At 42.0% G+C, this 19,036-nt stretch overlaps 1 protein-coding gene across 1 annotated transcript; it reads left to right on the top strand.

Moving 5' to 3' along the window:
* Positions 1–11,648: 11,648 nt before the first annotated feature.
* On the top strand, positions 11,649–16,188 carry LOC148015953 (beta-amylase-like). Its single transcript, XM_087664004.1, has 9 exons — positions 11,649–11,834; positions 12,496–12,994; positions 13,092–13,190; positions 13,405–13,803; positions 13,892–14,056; positions 14,282–14,551; positions 14,843–15,052; positions 15,178–15,417; positions 15,592–16,188. The coding sequence occupies exons 2-9, from the start codon at positions 12,704–12,706 to the stop codon at positions 15,961–15,963; spliced, it is 2,046 nt and encodes a 681-aa protein (XP_087520130.1). The 5' UTR covers positions 11,649–11,834; positions 12,496–12,703; the 3' UTR covers positions 15,964–16,188.
* The last annotated feature ends 2,848 nt before the right edge of the window (positions 16,189–19,036 follow it).

The following is a 19,036-nucleotide window of genomic DNA, read 5'->3' as shown; positions in this document are numbered from 1 at the left end:
TTTGCTGTCCAAGACATCATGTCTCCCCCTCACTGACATACCCGTGTCAGTGGACGGTGAGCTTCTCAATCTCCCTGTCCATGGGGATACTGTCTGACTGATAGGTCCTATCATAGCAGTGCTCTGCTGCATATCAACTATAGAAACAGGAGTGGAAGGCATATCGGATGGCACTGCAACTGGTGACGCATACCAAGATCCCAACTCATCAAAGATGACATCCCTGCTTACCAAAGTCTCCCTGGTAGAGGGATCATAACATTTGTATGCCTTCTTCTCCTGCGAGTATCCAATGAACACACTCTTATGCGCTTTGGGATCCATCTTTTTCCTTTTTTCATCTGGAATGTGCACATAAGCAAGACAGCCAAAGACCTTCATGTGACTTACATCCGGCTTATAGCCATGGAGCCTCTCAAACGGTGTCATGTCATGAATGCCTGCAGTGGGAGTCCTGTTCAGAATATATGCGGCTGTCACAACAGCCTCTGCCCAATAGTAAAGTGGCATATGCTTCTCATTCATCATGGCCCTATCAGCTTCCATCAGAACCCTGTTCTTCCTTTCAGCTACTCCGTTTTGCTGCAGAGTGTAGCTGCAGGTTAGCTGCCTACGAATGCCATTTTCAGCCAAAAAATCAGCAAATTCATTGGAGACATACTCCCCACCGCTATCAGATCTCAAGCAAGAGATGTAACACTCAAATTCCTTCTCAAGCTGTGCTTTAAATTTCTGAAAAACAGCAAAGACCTCATCTTTTGTTTTCAATATGTAAAGCCAGGTATATCAACTGTAGTCATCAATGAAAGATACATAGTATCTGGAACCCCCCATAGATGCATTATGAGCTGGTCCCCAAACATCAGAGTGCACTAACTGCAGTGGTCGTGTACTTTGTCTTACATGCCTGACAAACGGCAATCGTGACCGCTTACCAAACTGGCAAGCCTCGCATACATGACCAATATCTGAATATTGGAATCTAGGTAACCCTATTACCAGCTGCTTCTTCTGCATGGTCTGCAGCCTCTGCAAATTGACATGCCCCACTCTCTTGTGCCAAATCTCTAAGTCCCTGATAGTGCCAGAACCCTAAGCAAACATAGCAGAGTTCAGCTCTGGCAATGTAGCATCAAGAGTGAACATTCTTCCATTTTTGTGGCCTTTCGCGATCAACTTGCATCCATTGCCAAACTCTTCAATAAAGCAGCCATGCTTATTGAAGCGAACCTGCAAGTTTTGCTCTGTCATTTGGCCTACAGACAATAGGTTCTTCATAATAGAAGGGACATGCAAAACATCATGAAGATTCTTCTTCCTGCCATCATGTACAACCAGAGGCACTTTGCCTTTATGCTCAATGCTATGCTGTGTGTCATCACCTGTGCATACATAGCCATGCTTTTCAGCCACCATATCCGTGAACCAATCACCATGAGGGGTCATGTGATTCGACGCCCCCGAGTCAATGTACCACACTGCATCATCAGATGATTTTTCAGCAGCCTTATCTTTGACATATTCATGGCAAACAGTCTATCACCAGAGTCATCTGCCTGACTGGACGTAGCATAATGTCCATGCTGCTTGCCCTTCTGATTTCCCTGCTTCTTCCAGCAATCCTTTGCAATATGCCCATACTTTTCGCAGTAGTGACAATCCTTATCTTTATTTGGATTGTCTGACTGACACTGCTGCTGCCATGAGCCTCTGCCACAGTAGTTAGATCTTCCAAAGTCAAACTCCACCTGGATACACGTAATGCATGTTCCAAAATTGCTTAGTTGACTGCTAGTACATGTGTCAAGCCATGCATAGGCATAGAACCTCAAAACAGTGTATAACCAGCATATATGAATATTGTAAATAAATTCCCAGATTTCAAATAGCCAATGCACTGGCAACGGGGATTAATTTCAGTCCCAAAAATCCATAAACCATTTGCATTACTTCTGTTTCCAATGCTCAAGCATTCAACAGTCACATAGACCAAGTCTTCAAGTACCTGTGGAACAAACCCAGCCAACTAGTTCTTCAGAAATAACCAATTTGTGCTTTATGTCTGCAAATTTTTTCCAGTTTTTCAGCCTATCACAGGCTCTCAGATCAGGCCATTTCAAGCTCCAAGTTTATGTCAAAATACCCGAGAAGTATGACATGTCTTCTACCAAGCATCAAGTGCTACATCCAAGTTCAATGTACATGCCAAAGAGCATCCAAATATGTAGACTTCCCAAGTGTACAATGTCACTGTCAGTTCACTGACAGTTCAGCCCTGTGTATTCAGATCTGTACACCTCTATTACACCTCCCACATGAGCTCCCACAAGAGCAATAGTAAGGTATACCCTTCAAGAAACTTCCTTGGTATGCATCCAAGCTCTATGCCACCTGACAAGTACTATACTCCTTGAATCTCAGCCAATGAGAGCAGCCTGTTCATAGGCACAGTCCACACAGACTGTTCAGAGTACATTTAGATCAGATTGCCCACTTGTTGATGCTCAACGGAGCTTTGGTGAATCTCCAGACAAGCCACACTCCTGGTGATGCTCAATAGAGCCTTGGTAAGCAGTCCATGTGTGCTGAATCTCAGCCATGGAGTTCAGCCTGAAAACAGGCGCAAACACGCTAGCTGGGCAGATCTGTGCTGCTGCACATCTTGCTCATTACTGTAGTCATAATGCACTCACTGGTGCTCAATCAGTCCTTGGAAGACTCCTCAGCAAGCCACAGCTCCTGCTTCAAGCAACGAAACTCCAATGCTTCACAGTACATACCTCTGTGTGACCATTGATGGAAATGACAGTCAGTCCTCTTCTTTTTCCAGCTCTTCAGTTCACTCTTCAAGTCTTCTTCTTGAGTGCATTCCACCAGTGAGCCCATTCATGGCTCTGATACCATGTTAAAAGAGGAGAGAAAGACAGAGTTGAGCACGAACTGAACCATTCAGGTTCCACACACTTCTTCTCATTATATCATCATAGAGTAAAAACACACATACAGGAGTAACATAGAGTAAGTGACCCGCTGACTAGACAGACTAACCATAGTCAGGTCACCGACTAGCTAACCGACTTATTTAATGTAGTCACAAGCAGGAGACAACTGTACACTAGCTGTCATGTCGGTAGTACATAAAGACAGTCACACACTACACGGGGAGCTTGACTTCTAACAGGGGATGCTTCTGAGATATGGAGGCAGTGAGCCCACGGTCGGCATGGGATACATGTACTAATCCTCGCTCTCATGGCGGTTCCAAGGAGCATGGTTCAAGTGGTTGCTGTGGAGGCACGGACGCGGTGTCTCCATCTAACCGTTCTGCTGGAGTTGCATCACCTCCAGGATTTGTCACACCTATGGGGACATCTACTCTAGTTACTCCGGCTTTTGCTCAACCATCTGCAAGTGGCACCCCTATGAGTGCTATATCGATAGATACTACCCCGGTCGGTACACCGAATGTATAGGGGTCTCCTGGATATGCCTAGGAGTGTGGTTGCAGGTGGGAGAGGACCCATCTTAGGCATACCCCAAAGGGATATGCCTATCTTCTCAATGATAGGTCAAGAGCCATCATCATGAATGATGGGGAGGAGGCTGATGGCTCACATGAGAGAGTTGTGCCAATAAGTTTTTCGGCACAAGGTTTTAGATCATTGGAAAAACATACCGAAGGGAAGCAAGGACTACATAGTAGCATCCTTGCATGAGGAGTTTTCGGTTCCAGCCACAGCAGATAGATTTTTTACGGGCTGGATGATGGAGTGCATACGTGCATATATGTCACACAGACGATCTGACGCACGCAAGGCACTCAAGAGTGGGGCTGCAAAGCCCGAGTGGCTAGACGCGGACGACTGGCACGACTGAGGGAGGAGGCTACAGATTCTCCAGGACGTTGGAGTCTGCAGCGCGAGGCGGTGAGGGCACAACTAGAGGTCGGAGTGGTCCATCATCTTGGGAGTGGCGGCCACAAGACATATCTGGAGGACTTTGCAAGTTTTTCTTTTGTTTTGCTTGCTTATTTTTTTGCAATATCCTTTGTACTGGCAATCATGTTCCTAACAGTTAGTGTTTTGTTTTCTTTGTAGCACTCCATTACAAATCGCAATCCGACGCCTTGAGACTCGATATGTAGAGAGGCATGGTCTCACTGCATTGATTGACCGATTGTATAGACACGGCGGCCCTATAAGTCACTTATCTTTCTTGTCCGTAGTTACCATGTTTAATTAGAATGCATTATTATATGGTGGACTGATGTGTAGTTGTTTCTTTTTTTGCAGAGTCCGTTCGATGCTCCTTTGCAGAAGGACAAGCTTTCGGATGGCGAGGATATATAGCTCGCCCTTGGGTCCCTGGAGCTCACACACCCTTCTTTTTTGGTCGCCTAATCTATGTAGAAATTTTCTATGTAGTAGTGATATCTTGCCATGATTGTACCAGTCGCTTTCATTATGCGATCATGTATTTATTTCATGTATCAGTGTTATGATTTAAGTATACTTTGTCTTTATTTACATGAGCATTGTACATTGCCCTGCCACAAAATTTTTTTCCTCTATTATCGTCGCTATTAGCGTCGCAAAATTACCTGCACGCGTCATTATTGCCATCGTTATTAGCGTCGTAGAGTGTCATTATTTGCATCGATATAGCATCGTAGAGCGTCGTTATCAGCGTCGTTATTTGCGTCGGTAAATGCGACGCTGATACCGATGCAAATAGCGACGCTGATAACGACACTAATACCGACTGTTCTATGGCGTCGCCAATAACGACGCTTTTTGTGACGACGGGGGCAAATTTCTTTATTTACATTTTTGTCACTTTTAACGTCGATATAAGGCCTATATCTTGTAGTGAGTGCAAGGATCGATTTTGTTTAGTAAACATTGTTGTCGGAATGGAAAAGTAACGTTGCCACCGTTGCAACGTCCACCGCAGCCATTGCGTGATTTATTGCATGGTATACATCCTCAAAGTAGAGTATTTAAGAATAATATACGGGCATATAATAGTACTCTTATATTTGTGTCACTTGGTGCCAATGTTGATGAGTTTTTATTTGTTGCACGGAATTCTTATACCTTTAGAGTGCATGGCTCCATTTATCATCGTATAGGCCCTCTGCTTCCTAATGTGCAACGACAAAAACGACCAAGATTTGCACAACTTTATGTTTATGATATTGAGCATGAGTTATCTAATTGATTGGGTGCAATGCCTAATTTATTGCCAAATTTACTTGGAGAGCTTCAGTTTATGATGCATCAATACAATGTATATGCGTAAGCTTTTAGATCCGTGGGTATGCAACTGCAAAACAATCCCTTGCATGATTTAAGAATGACTATTTTTGGCATTCAACAGGGTAGTAGGCAATACTCAGCTCCAATGGCAACTAAAGTTGCGGCTATCATGCCAGGATAAGGCGATGAGAATAGTCTCGATCATCGATATATACATGTTTATGGTCGAGATGGACAATGTATTGCTATTTCGAACTTACACAAGGCATATATGCCAATGCTATATGTTCTTCTTTTTCCTATGGGTGATGATTGTTGGCAAGTAAAGGTGCCTTATAGTAATGTTAATATTCGAGTTAATGTATGTGAATTGTATAATAATGATTATGTTACTCAGATGCAATTTTATGCATTTCGACTACAAATACGTGAGGACACTGAGGTTTGCATGTTGTGGTGGTCGATTGTTGCAACAATTTATTGTTGATGCTTATTGTAGTGTAGAGCAATGTAGGTTGGCTTGGTGTCGTCAAAATCAATTAGTTTTACGCTCAAAAGTTTATAAAGGCTTGGCAGATATGATGGGATTGATGGATAATGGGCCAGTACTGGTTATTGGTGCCTCTGTTGGTAAAAGGGTGGTTTTGCCATCTTCTTTTACTGGTGGGCCAAGGCACATGTATCAGTTGTATCAAGATGCTATGGCTATAGTGCGAAGTAAGGGAAAACCGAATCTCTTTATAACAATGACATGTAATCCAAAGTGGCCAGAGATAACTAATGCTTTGTTGCCTGGACAAACTGCTTATGATCGTCCTGATTTGACTGCTCGAGTCTTTCATAAAAAACATGTTGATATGATGCATACATTGTTGAAAATGAATTTTTTTTGGAAATATTGCAAGCTATGTTAGTGTGATTGAGTTTCAAAAGCGAGGGTTGCCACATTCTCATACTTTGTTGATTTTGGAGCACCCTTTTAAACCCTCTGAAGCATGCCATTATGATAGGTTTGTTTGTGCTGAGTTTCCTAATAAAGCAAGGTTTTCAACTCTGTTTGAAACTGTCTCAAAGTGCAATGTAGATGGTCCTTGCGGTGCATTGAATCCCAAGAGCCCTTGCATGCGTGATGGGGTCGATGCACTAAAAATTTTCCTCGGAGGTTCGTGAATGTGACAACTGTTGATAGCTCTGGCTATCCTATTTATAGAAGACTAGGTGATGGAAACATAGTCACAATAAAGGGTAATACTATTGATAAATGGATTGTTCCATACAATCCTTACTTGAGTAAGAAATACAATGCACATATAAATGTTGAGGTATGCTCAACAGTGGCAGTTGTTAAGTATTTGTATAAGTATATATACAAGGGACATGATTGTGCGACCATTAAGTTTTCTGTTGGAAGCTCAGGGTTGAATGGTACGAGCATTCGTGAAGTGGATGAGATCAAGAGTTATTTAGATGCATGGTATGTTTCTGCTTCAGAAGCGTGTTGGTGAATATATGACTATGCACTTGCCTGGTGAGATTTGTGTAGTGTTTCGAGATACAGACAATATATCAGATGTTATGCAAAATGAAGATGTTAAGAAAACCACTCTTACAGAGTGGTTTGCATGCAATCGTGTTCATCCAAAGGCTCAAGCTATTCGCTATCAAGACTTCCTAGTGTATTGGGTGTGGAATGCACAGCGAAAGGTGTGGACAAAGAGAAAGCGTGGAAATACATGTGGTCGAATATACTTTGTGCCGCCTACATGTGGTGAGTATTATTACTTGTGAATGCTCTTAATTGTGTCTCGCGGATGTACGTCTTTTGAGGATTTGCGTATTGTTGGCAATGTGATGTACAATACTTTTAAGGAAGCTTGCATTGCAAAGGGTGTGTTAGAGGGTGATGATGAGTGTGCAATGTGCTTGGGAGAAGCTGCCTCTGTGCAGATTGGTGCCTAATTACGTACTTTGTTTGCTACAATTTTGGTCTTTTGTGAGCCTGCTCAGCCTGCTCAGCTTTGGGATAGGTTTATGGCACCAATGGTAGAGGATATTTTGTATAAATTGCAGTTGGAGCATACACATGTATCTTCTGCAAATCTGCACCAAGAGGCATCAAACAAGGCTTTATTGCATCTTCATGACATTTTGCAGCAGCATGGGCGAAGATTGTCTGACTTTGATGGATTGCCAGAGCCTCATCGAATGGATTCTCAGTTGTGTGCTAACCCTCTTTTAGAAGATGAATATGCATATGATATAATAGAGCAACATAGAGTCTATGGAGGCAATGTTGAATGACGAACAGAGAGTTACATATACTACAGTTATGGATGTATTGGTGCAAACTCTCGGGATGTTTTTTTTTTTGGATGGTCCTGGTGGGTCTGGGAAGACATTTCTTTATAAGTGTTTGCTTGCTAGGCAACGCAGTGATCATCATATAGCATTGGCAATGCCATCATTTGGCATTGTTGCTTTGCTTCTACAGGGTGGTCGTACTGCTCACTCGAGGTTTAAAATTCCATTAGATCTAAGTAATCGATCCACCTGTAATATTCCTGTTCAGAGCGATCTTGCTCAATTATTGAGACGGTTGAGTCTTATTTTGTGGGATGAGGCTCCGATGATGCATAGGTATGCATTTGAGGCACTTAATAGAACTTTAAGGGATATTATGAGTTGTGATAAACCATTTGGTGGAAAGGTCACTTTACTTGGAGGTGATTTTAGACAAATCCTTCATATCGTGATGAAGGGCTCCCGTGAAGATATTGTTAATGCAACACTACGTTACTCTCATTTATGGCAGTGTGTTAAGATGCTAAGGTTGTCTGGGAATATGCGAATGTCAACCATGTTGCATTTTCAAGGGTGAAATCCTCATGTGGTGTGAGAGTCTTGCTAGATGAAAATGGGAGCATTATGAATGTCACAACAAACATTGTATACAAGGATGTGCTTCAGAAGATGCAATAAGGTGTATTGCTTTCTTGGAAGGATGCATGCAAATATGTGTTTTTTTGGAGGGTGCAATGGTATGCTTGCTTTTTTGCAGGGATGTATCCATTGAAATTTGATAGCTTCATAGTCATTGCTTGGCTCATATGTGAAATGGCCTTTATGCCACATTCAGTTGGTATGTACTCTGTAGTAACTAATTATTTCCTGCACTATGTTTAAGTGTTTACTCCATTTTTGCATATGCCTACTCCATGTTGGGGCTATTATCCAACTTCTGAGTATCAAAAGGAACTACAATGTATCTTGCGCACAGTAACAACGCATGATATTATAAGAAGAATGCTTGCAAGGGTCATTGAGCGTTTATATGATGATGTCAATATAGAGATTTTACTTCCAGTTTTTATTGAGGTGGTGCATTGTGGATATACTCAGTGTTTTCGAGTGCATATGGGTGAAGCTGAACAGGATAAGAGGTTTCGAAGATCTCACTCTGATAGAATACCAAGGGGGTGGCTGACGTATGAACTTAAAGACCTCGGTTGCTTTGTGACGCTACATCAAGCTATGACAATGCCTGATGAGTAGTTTGCAGGTGTTAGGCCAGGTATTGTTATTCTAAAGTTAAGTAATCTTTGTCAATTATTAGATGTGTTTACGTTTACATTGTGGCTTTCTAAAATTGTAGGTGCAAGAAAGAGAGGAAAGATTGTCATGCCCCCTATAGCATTGCCAAGGCGAGAAGTGGCGACGGGATTTGCTTCACCTAACCATGTTGTGTTGGAGAGTGGAAATTTTCCCCGTGTTTCCTCGAAGAAAAGATAGCTCTATTTTGGTTAGGCTCCCCATGAAATTTTTACTTTTTTGTTCGCATTGGCACAATCTCTAGAACAAACTTTGGTTTTAGGCTCTACTTCATCTATGTATATTATTAATACTAAGGGTTTTTTTGTAATGCTTGGATGCACTTAGACTTTGTAATTGTGACATCCAAGGATAATATAGAGGTACTTCTAACTATTGCGCAAAGCAAGTATGGATACAAGTTTACAAGTTTAGTGCATGGTCATTGCACATATATATGAGTGTCCGTACACCTACCTGCAAATGTATTTTTAGCCTTTATACATGCATATGAGAGAGAGGGAGAGAGAGAGAGAGAGAGAGAGAGTGTGTGTGTGTGTGTGTGTGTGAAAGGGGGGGAAGAGATGTAAAAAGGGTGAGAGATGGAGGGGTTGGGGGTAAAGGAGAGGGGTAAGAAAGGGGAGGGAGGGGGAGAGGTGAAAAAGGGGGCGGAAGGAAGACATATAGGTTGTAGAGGGAGAAGAGAGATGAAAAGGGATGAGGGAGGGAACGAGGAGGAGAGAGAGAGAGAGAGAGAGAGAGAGAGAGAGAACAAATGTATGAGAGGAGTCACAGAGAGAGAATGGGGGTGAAAAGGGGTAGAGAGAGAGAGCCAAAAAAATAGTAAGAGAGATTCAAGATAGAGAGAATATAACATATGCATTTCGTATGTCTTTTGTTTGTGATCAGGTGCAACATTATTTCTAATTGTAACATGCAAAGCAAGTATGGGTAAATTTTATAGGTCTGGTGCATAATGAGAGGTGTTGTATACATATACGAGTCTCTATACACCTAAATGCAAGTACATGTCTATCCTTTTGTGCATGCATACGAGAGAGAGAGAGAGAGAGAGAAAGAGAGAGAGAGAGAGAGAGAGTGTGTGTGTGTGTGTGTGTGTGTGTGTAAAAATAGAGGGGAGAGATGCAAAAGTGGTGTGAGGGGTTGCAAATAGAGTAGAGGGATAAACAAGGGGAGGAAGAGAGAGGTGGAAAGGAGGGGAGAGAGGAAGTGATGGGTGTTGTAGAAAGAGGGAGAGATAAAAAGGGGAGAGGGGAGAAGGTGAGAGAGAGAGAGAGAGAGGTAATAGATATGTGAGAAAATTCACAAAGAGGAGAGGTGTGAAAAGGGTAGGGAGAGAGAGAGAGATTGGCTTCACTTCCCTATTGCCCCACTTCACGACAGCGTTCCAAGGAACGCTAGTTAATATTAATGTATCTTATATTGCACGAATGTGAAGGTCTGGGGGAGGGGGAGCGCACGCTTGGGATAATCAACGCAAGTTGAGGGGGGATGCACACCATGTGTCCCCCCCCCCCCCCCCCCCCAAAAAAAAAAACCAAAACATCACGTTAATATTAGTGTGGATAGAAGACTCTTTGTTTTTTCCTCTTAGCCTATCTCTCTCTCATAATTTTCATTCGTTTTTCTCTTATTCTCTCTCTCTCTCTCTCTCTCTCTCTCTCTCTCTCTCTCTCTCTCTCTCTCTCTCTCTCTCTCTCTCTCTCTCTCTCTCTCTCTCTCTCTCTCTCTCTCTCTCTCTCTCTCTGTGCCACTGCTCCACGCCATTCACACCATCCCTTCATACTGCCTTCTCCAGGCCTCCTATGCTACTATTCTTCGCAATCCAGCCGCATGTTGCTCCACTTATGCCATCTTGCTGCCTTGCCCGCAGCACTTATTATCCTATGTACTACCCCATTGCCTCCCTGATTTGCCTCACCACCTACCACGCGAGATGTGTGTGCTAACACACGCACACAAAGACGAGAGAGAGGGGGGGGAGGAGCAGGGATGAAGAGGGAGAGGGAGATAGAGCATTGTCTATAGAGAAGAAAGACAAAGATATGTGTACAGGGTTGAGGATGCCCTTTGTCACACACACACACACACACACACACACACAGCATTATTTTTCTTTAATTTTCTAATGTAAACTCTTCTTTCTCAAAAAGTAAGATATACACATAAATTAAGGTTAAGTGGATCACTTAACTAAAGTTAACAATGGATAATCTTTTTGAGACCTATACCACCTTGTTATGGCACCATTGTATAAACATATGCCCTAAAAGGCAATGTTAATAAAGAAGTAAAGCATAAACTCATGCATAACCTAAAAGAAACTCGACAAAAGGATGAGAGAGAGAGAGAGAGAGAGAGAGAGAGAGAGAGATGTGTCTTCTATTGAGTTGAAAATAAATAGTTGGCAACGTAAGTTTGGGATGTTAGGGGAGGTTCGAACTTCAATCTCCTCTCCGTACTTTTGAGCCTAGATTTTGAACATCTCAAGTCAAGGTATTATATAGAAGATGTATCTTCTTTTGAGTCAAAAATAATAAATCAATAGCGAGAGGGGATTCTCAACTCGACAACTCTCCTCTCCTTGCTTTAGACACTAGGTTTGGAACATTGTACAACAAGATACATTGTAGATATAGATGTAAAAGATAAGAGAAAAGAGAAAATATATAATGTATGTATGCATGTCTATGTTATTCATCCTATGGTATTTGTGGTGCCTCTTGGTTGGTTGGAAAGGCGAAGATGACGTGTAAAGACAAGATATAAGCCAATCTTCTTCTTCCATCGACAGGGGAAAGTATTCAGCACGATTCTTGCTCCTCCTCTCAGGAACCATTAGTCTCCCTCTCCGGAATGCCCTCTCTCTCCCTGTGGGTCGCTCGCAGGCGCTTTCCTTTGTCGCTTCACATGCGCAGTTGAGGTCCTGTTGCCACCATACCGCATGAGCAGCGACAGTTGTATCAGGTACTGTGTTCCTACATTTTGTACTGGATATGATCAATTAGAGAACCTTATACTCAGTGTAATCCGATAATGTTGCCATCCTACTTCTATCTTGCACCAGATAATCAATTAGAAGATTCAAACTGCCGAATCAATCGCCTTTTTATTGTCTCATATATGCAGTTGCACAGGAAGAGAAATTGTCGTATCCATATTTTCTTTGGATTGTTTGGTTCCATTGCGAGCAAATGCGATTTTTTATCATTTATAATTTGCGTTTTCTAGGAAACGAACTGGCTTCATCTGATTAACTGTATGTTTATAACCCTGCACTTTTCTACCAGCTTTGCTCCATTGAGTTAATTCAGGTGGCCTTAGCTGAGTGCATCTCTATGATACTAGGATGGTAACTTATGCATCACGGAGAGCTTTAGAGTCACTACTCATTGGTTCGTAAGATAAATGTGATGGGAGGCTGTCCTGTGTCGATGTTTCTTGATTCTGATGTTCAACAAGCTCTCATGTTTTCGTTATCAGAGGACAAAACAGAGGGCATGTTTTCTGTTTGAATGTTTTACTGGCTTTACTTTGAAGCTCCCTCTAGAGGCCTTTTTTATCGTCTGAAAGACTCTACAAACATGCAGCAGTATGTGGAAGGCCTGATTTTGCTTTTACTTTGCAGGCTTTTGCTGACGTCTTTTGGTGCAACCATACATCCGAGAAGAAAATCAGTACTTCTTGACAAGTAAAACAGCAGGAGTTAATAGGATGATAATTTAGCCACAAGGGGTTGCTCAAATCATGGAGTGTGGAATGATACTGTAGAGGAAAAAGTTTATTTTGTCTTGTAAGAGTGTGCCATGTGTTAGTTTGTTGATAGTACTTCAAGGATGGAGTGTGGAATCTTGCTACAATCTGAAGAGTTATCAGTGAGCTTTAAGGCCAACCTATGTATTGGTGCTGTGGAGACTAGGGACCTTCCTCATCGAAGGACACAATTCAAATCTCAAGGCTTAGGGAAGAATGTTGTACCATCTTTTCCAAATAAGACAAATGGAGAAACTTTCCATGGTGTAAAATTGAGAACTCTGTGTTTCTATCAAAACTTGGGGAACACAGTTTCTCAAGCTTGTCATGGACATTTTGAAACCAACAAACAGGAACACACACATCCAATTGAGGTAACTAGTATCACGAATCAAGCTACAAAAGTGTGTCCTACTTGTGCTTTCTGCAATGAAGTCTCATAGTCTTTAACTGGACCATTAACTGGTACAGGTGACAGAAAACCCAAGTGATCTTGCCCCCTCCCATATCCGGAGCTCTGAAAATGACATTCTGCTTGCACATTATATACCAGTGTACATGATGTTACCGGTAATGTGCCATGAAGGAGCATCCTGTATTTCTTTCCACTGATAAACATATTATCGTAGAACATGCTTCTTTCTGTATGCGGAAACGATCAAAACTGTTTTTTCTCTTCTTTTTGGTATTCTTCCTGCTTTTTGGTTCTATTAGCCCCACAATTGTTGACCTTGAGTCAGACAAATCTCTTACTTGATTTTGTGCCATTCCATTCTGGAACCAGCTGGACGTGATTTCAAATGACAATGTTCTTAGAAACCTGGATTTGCTACACGCCAATTTGCGGGCTCTAAAAGCTGCCCAGGTAGATGGGCTAATGGTGGATGTTTGGTGGGGAATTGTAGAGAGAGCTGGGCCAAAGCAGTACGACTGGTCTTCCTATCAATCTCTTTTCAGAATTATACAAGACTATGGCTTCAAATTACAAGCAATTATGTCTTTCCATCAGTGTGGGGGAAATGTTGGTGATGGCTGCTGCATCAGATTGCCAGAATGGGTACTCAAGGAGGGGGAATCTAATCCTGACATATTTTTCACAAACAGAGATGGTAAAAGGAATGAGGAGTATCTTAGTTTTGGTATTGATGATATAGCTGTACTCCAGGGAAGAACTGCTGTCGAGGTAAAGGAATCTCCTTGTGGCTGTAAACCGATTTTCATGGCCTTGTAGAATTTGAAGCCAAAGGCTGCATAATTCTGAATAACTGCAGGCATACACAGATTTTATGAGGAGCTTCAAGGAAAACATGCAGGACTTTTTGGAATCTGAAATGATCACAGAGCTAGAAGTAGGGTTGGGACCAGCTGGGGAGCTACGGTATCCATCCTTCCCCCAGAGCCATGGGTGGCGCTTTCCGGGAATTGGTGAGTTTCAGGTATTGCAGTTGCATTGTATGAAGAGAGACAACTGCTTGTGTGCCAATTCTATCCAAATTTTCACACCCCCTCTTGCTGTAAGGGTAACGGCTTTGCTTGAGTGACTATTACTCCCTATGTAGGTGCATCCATAGGCAACCTCATAGTATACCTACAAAGCCCTTACCCTTACAATTGCATGCCTGACTGTGGTAGGAATTACTAACAGGTATTATCTTTCCTAGTGTTATGATAGGTACCTGCTAGCCAGTCTCCAAAAAGTTGCAAATGGCATTGGACAGAATGAATGGGGCTATTCAGGACCTCAGGATGCTGGCCACTATAATGATTCGCCTCAGTCAACAGGCTTCTTTCGCAACCATGGCTCTTTTACATCAGATTATGGGAGGTTCTTCCTGGAGTGGTATTCAGACGTTCTTCTGAAACATGGGGATAGGATACTTGAAGCAGCATCTGATATATTTGAAGGATACAAGCTTAGACTGGCAGCTAAGGTATTACATTCTGGCTTAGTTTGCTGTACTCTATATGTTTTCCAAGGTCAACTATGTAATTCATCTGAAGATAAGATGTGCTTGTCACATTAGTCCCGGTGCTCTTGCTACATGACATGTGCAATATGTTGCACATCGAGTAACAGCTTGAATAGGTCAGGTCATGGATGCAATAATAGACTCATATGGTCTGTAACAAGTCAGTCTTTTTTAATGTTGTTTGTATCATCTTTAAGTCTCTATCGGTATCTTCTACAATGCGTCATTTGCCTGAGTATATAGGCATGGCAGATTGCAGGTATCCATTGGTGGTACAATTCCAGAAATCACGCTGCAGAGCTTGCCGCTGGATACTACAACCTGCGGGAAAGAGATGGATACAAGCCTATTGCAAAGATGCTTGCTCGGCATGAAGCAATCTTGAACTTCACATGTATTGAAATGAGGGATGATGAGCATTATTGGGAGGCTCGTTGTGGACCAGAGGGCCTTGTTAGACAGGTACAGAACTCCTCATTTTCAAAAATTGGTGCTGGTTTGAATAATAGCATAATCAATGTGGGCATAGGTAAAGACATGGTGGTTTGTAAAAATGACTTCAAATTGCTTGGTTGTGCGATGTTCAGGTTCTAAATGCTGCTTGGAATGAAGGGATAGATGTCTCTTGTGAAAATGCCCTTCCCCGCTATGATCGAGCAGCCTTTGATCAGATTCTTAAGAATGTAAGGCCAGAAGGTGTGAGTGGAACGGATCCCCCAAGCAAAAGGGTTTATTCCTTCACCTACCTGCGTCTGTCTCAAGACTTGATGCAGGAAAACCATTGGCGGGAGTTCAATTCATTTGTCAGGCGTATGCATGCTGGTCTGGTAAGGGATAATGTTTGTGTACTGTCCGAGTTATTTTGGTTGAGCAGTATGTACTCCTTTATATAAGAAGATGAATATATTTTCATGATATGTAAAGTACTGGCTGGTCAAGGAGCTTTAAGAGGAGCCCTGCCTCAGCTTTAACCAACTGTAAGTTATGTTTGCCATATGCAGGATTACCATCCAGAACCTGAGAAGTACTTCCATCATCCAAGGGTTTCTCTGAAGCGCTCAAAAGCTTGGGAGGGAGGTGAGAAGGATGAGCCTGCACTACCAGTTGCCTCTGTGCCTCTTGATGAGTACCATGTGCCACTTGCAAGAAAAGAACAAGGTTCATTCTTCTCTCAGGATGCCCCTGGCGGGGGCCTAGGAGTGCAAGTGGGGGATGCCTCCCTACCTTTCCCCTTCAATCTAGCAGCCTGGTTATGGGGGCATAGGAAGAAAGTACAACATGCTGATACTACTGCAAAGGAAGATGCTTTGAAACAAGATAATGATGATGCTATGAAGAAACAAGATGATGATTTCCCTGGCTATTTGTTATAGCTGTTGCCCTTGTTTCTGTATATATAGTGGTTGTTAATATGTGTATTCCTGATTCTATTGACATTGCAATACAGGAAAGATAGCTGAAGAAAGCATGCTGTCCCATGAGAAAGAGAACTGTACAATCCAACCTAGCGTTACATTAACACTCGCCCTTATTGTGCATACAAATTGAAAAATAACCAAAAGAAGTTACTGTAGTATGTTGACCAAATGTCAAAATATTATGGATATAACTATGTTATGAGAAAGTATAGTATATTATCTCCTCTTACAATTGTTTATTTTGATTCATCCACAAACACAATACGTCATAAAAAAAAGGGAAAAATGAACAAACTGGCCTAATTTTTTTGGAATTTCCTTCACATTTCAAAATTGGCCAACAAACCTGTCATATTTCTTCAAAATGCTCAATAAAACCCTCCATTTTGGTCAGATATTCCCAAAATGCCCCTAAATTTGATTGAAATTTGTATTGTACCCCCCAAAAGTTTTCAAAAAAATCATAACTGAAATTTCTGGGAGGATAATCATATACCATCAATGCAGATGATGGGATGTTGGATTTTTTACTATTATGAATTGATGAGAAACAAAATAGCATAGGAATCATTGAAACAAATGCCACTGTCCTTGAAATCATATGTAGTGATTGTGCTCAAGGCACAAAGGTAGATCCTTTTTATAGAAAATAATGGACCAGGTGAATTGCAGAGAAATTTTGATCAAAACAAGATGATAAGGTAACTTAAAAGACTAACTGGCTAGCCAGCTATACAAGATGATTTTTCCCGCTTCAGTTTCCCCAACTACAAACGACAAATCTTCATTTGAAAATGATTTCTCAAGTAGCAAAGCTTCTTCCTTACTCAGCATTGTCTATTTTAGCACAGTAGAGAGGAGAAAGCTATTTGGGGATACAGGTTAGCTCAAATGAAGAATCTCTATGCGTCTGGAACCTGCTAAGACATGCCATAATAGATTTGATATGGAAGAATCTCAAGGTATGGAACACGCTAAAATATGCCATGATGGATATGATATGGAAGTAGAGGAATGACAAGCCTTTAGGCAAAATTATGCAACACTTTATGAAAGCTATTTGGGGATACAGGTTAGCTCAAATGAAGAATCTCTATGCGTATGGAACCTGCTAAGACATGCCATAATAGATTTGATATGGAAGAATCTCAAGGGTATGGAACTTGCTAAGATATGCCATAATGGATACCATATGGAAGTAGAGAAATGACGAGCCTTTAGGCAAAATTATGCAACACTTTGTATTAAGAATTGTCACCTCATGCACAAAAATAGATTTTCTCCTTTTCTTTAAAAAAATAAATAATAATGCACGATTTGTATTAATAAGTAAGAGTATTTACATCACCATAGTGGGTAAAAACAGCTCAATGTACCAAAGAGCCTTGATATAGGCTTAAAAGCATCATCCTTTCTGTCTAACTTCTTAAACATAGGTAGCTTCAGCAAAGATTACCTTGCCTGAGGGAGACAACAGACATATTGGGACTTTAAATAGCCAAAAGCCAGGGCATTACTATGCTTCCCAATATTAAATAGGGCAATGAGACTTTGTTGAGGTTGGCTCTATCACCCAACAAAATCTGTTTCCAGTCAATAGCATGTTGCAGGTTAATCTTCTCTAGGCTCCTTCTGACTAACCACCACAAGGCTTGTACTTCTTAGCAATCCCAAAAAATGTGCTTGACTGTTTCCTCTTTCCTTTTGCAGAACACACAAAGGGGAGATACATGAGCAAACTTCATAATGCGATCCCTAGCGGCCAGCTTGTTAGCTGCCACTCTCCACAAGAAGACATTGATTCTAAAAGAAGGGATAACCTTCTGTGCTTTTTTCAGTCATTTTTCCATGTTCTAAAGGTGCCTCAGGGTTCTTACTTGGTCCATGAGTACTCCACTCTAAGATGCCACCTAGCATTAGGCTACCTGAAATCTCCTCTTTTCTTAATTGAGGGATGGGCTTTGCCTGCTGAATTAACCAAACACCTAAGGGTCAGCAGCTCTAAGTGGTGAGAGGTGGACCAATCATCATGGACTTTAAACAAGCCAATCAGCCTCTTTGAGGTTAAGACCAAACTGGCCCGCAATCTGAGCATGAGGCTTAACATCCCTAGCATCTTCATCCCATATATTAGCCAAGCAGCATATGCCTTTTTTTTACCGCTGCAGGCAAACCTTCGGATTGGCCATAGTAAGCGTGAAATCATCAGTGTAGGCATAACTTGCAAGCCATAGATTGAGGTGTAAAGAGGCATCCCTAGCCTCCCTCACCACCCCTTTCCATCGAAATGCTGGGAGCATTAGCCTCCATGTGTTGACCATTTGTTGTGGGATAGCTTGGACTAGGCAATGGCGACCTTCCCAACCCTACAGAGCAGTAAGTCGCTCCACTTTGCTTCAGGCCAAGCCCTCCCCATTAATTTCGCTTTAGCAACCCAGTGGAATCGTAGCACATTTCATTGTTGACCATCCTGCATCCTTTTGAGCAGTGAGAAAAGTAGCATTGTGGCTTTCTCTTGCAGTGGCTCCAATCCAGCACCTCCCTAGGCAATCGAAGCAGCTACTTGCTCCTAGGGGATGGTAGCCCATCCCTTATTGTCATCAAAGAACCATAGCACATTCCTGAAGAAAGACTCAAATCTTCTCCCAATTGCTTTTAAAGAAGGGGAAGATTGAAGCAGCAAAGACAGTAACAGGGAACATGATCATCCTGATCAGAGTGAGGTGTCTTGCAAATCCAGACATGAAGGGTAACCTGGCCTTAATTTTGGTTTAGGTCTTATTGTAAAACCATTCAAAACAGCTCATTAAAGAGACTCCAATGCCAATGGGAACACCAACGTACCGTGCCAACGGGAACACCAAGGTACCGTGCCAATGGGAACACCAAGGTACCATATGAGCTGACCCTTGGAAACCTCCTCGATGCCAACAAGCTACACAAGCCAAGGAGGGCTGTTATCCCAGGATAGGAAAAGCATCTCTGATTTGTGACTGCTCACCTTAGGGCCTGACAAGTAGGAGAATTC

The sequence above is a fragment of the Lygodium microphyllum genome, chromosome 23 (assembly GCF_053477565.2).
Source record: "Lygodium microphyllum isolate KBCC chromosome 23, Lygodium_microphyllum_v1.1.10, whole genome shotgun sequence".
NCBI classification, from domain to species: domain Eukaryota; kingdom Viridiplantae; phylum Streptophyta; class Polypodiopsida; order Schizaeales; family Lygodiaceae; genus Lygodium; species Lygodium microphyllum.
Note: the sequence above shows the minus strand (reverse complement) of the source record. Positions and strands in the feature narration are given on the sequence as shown.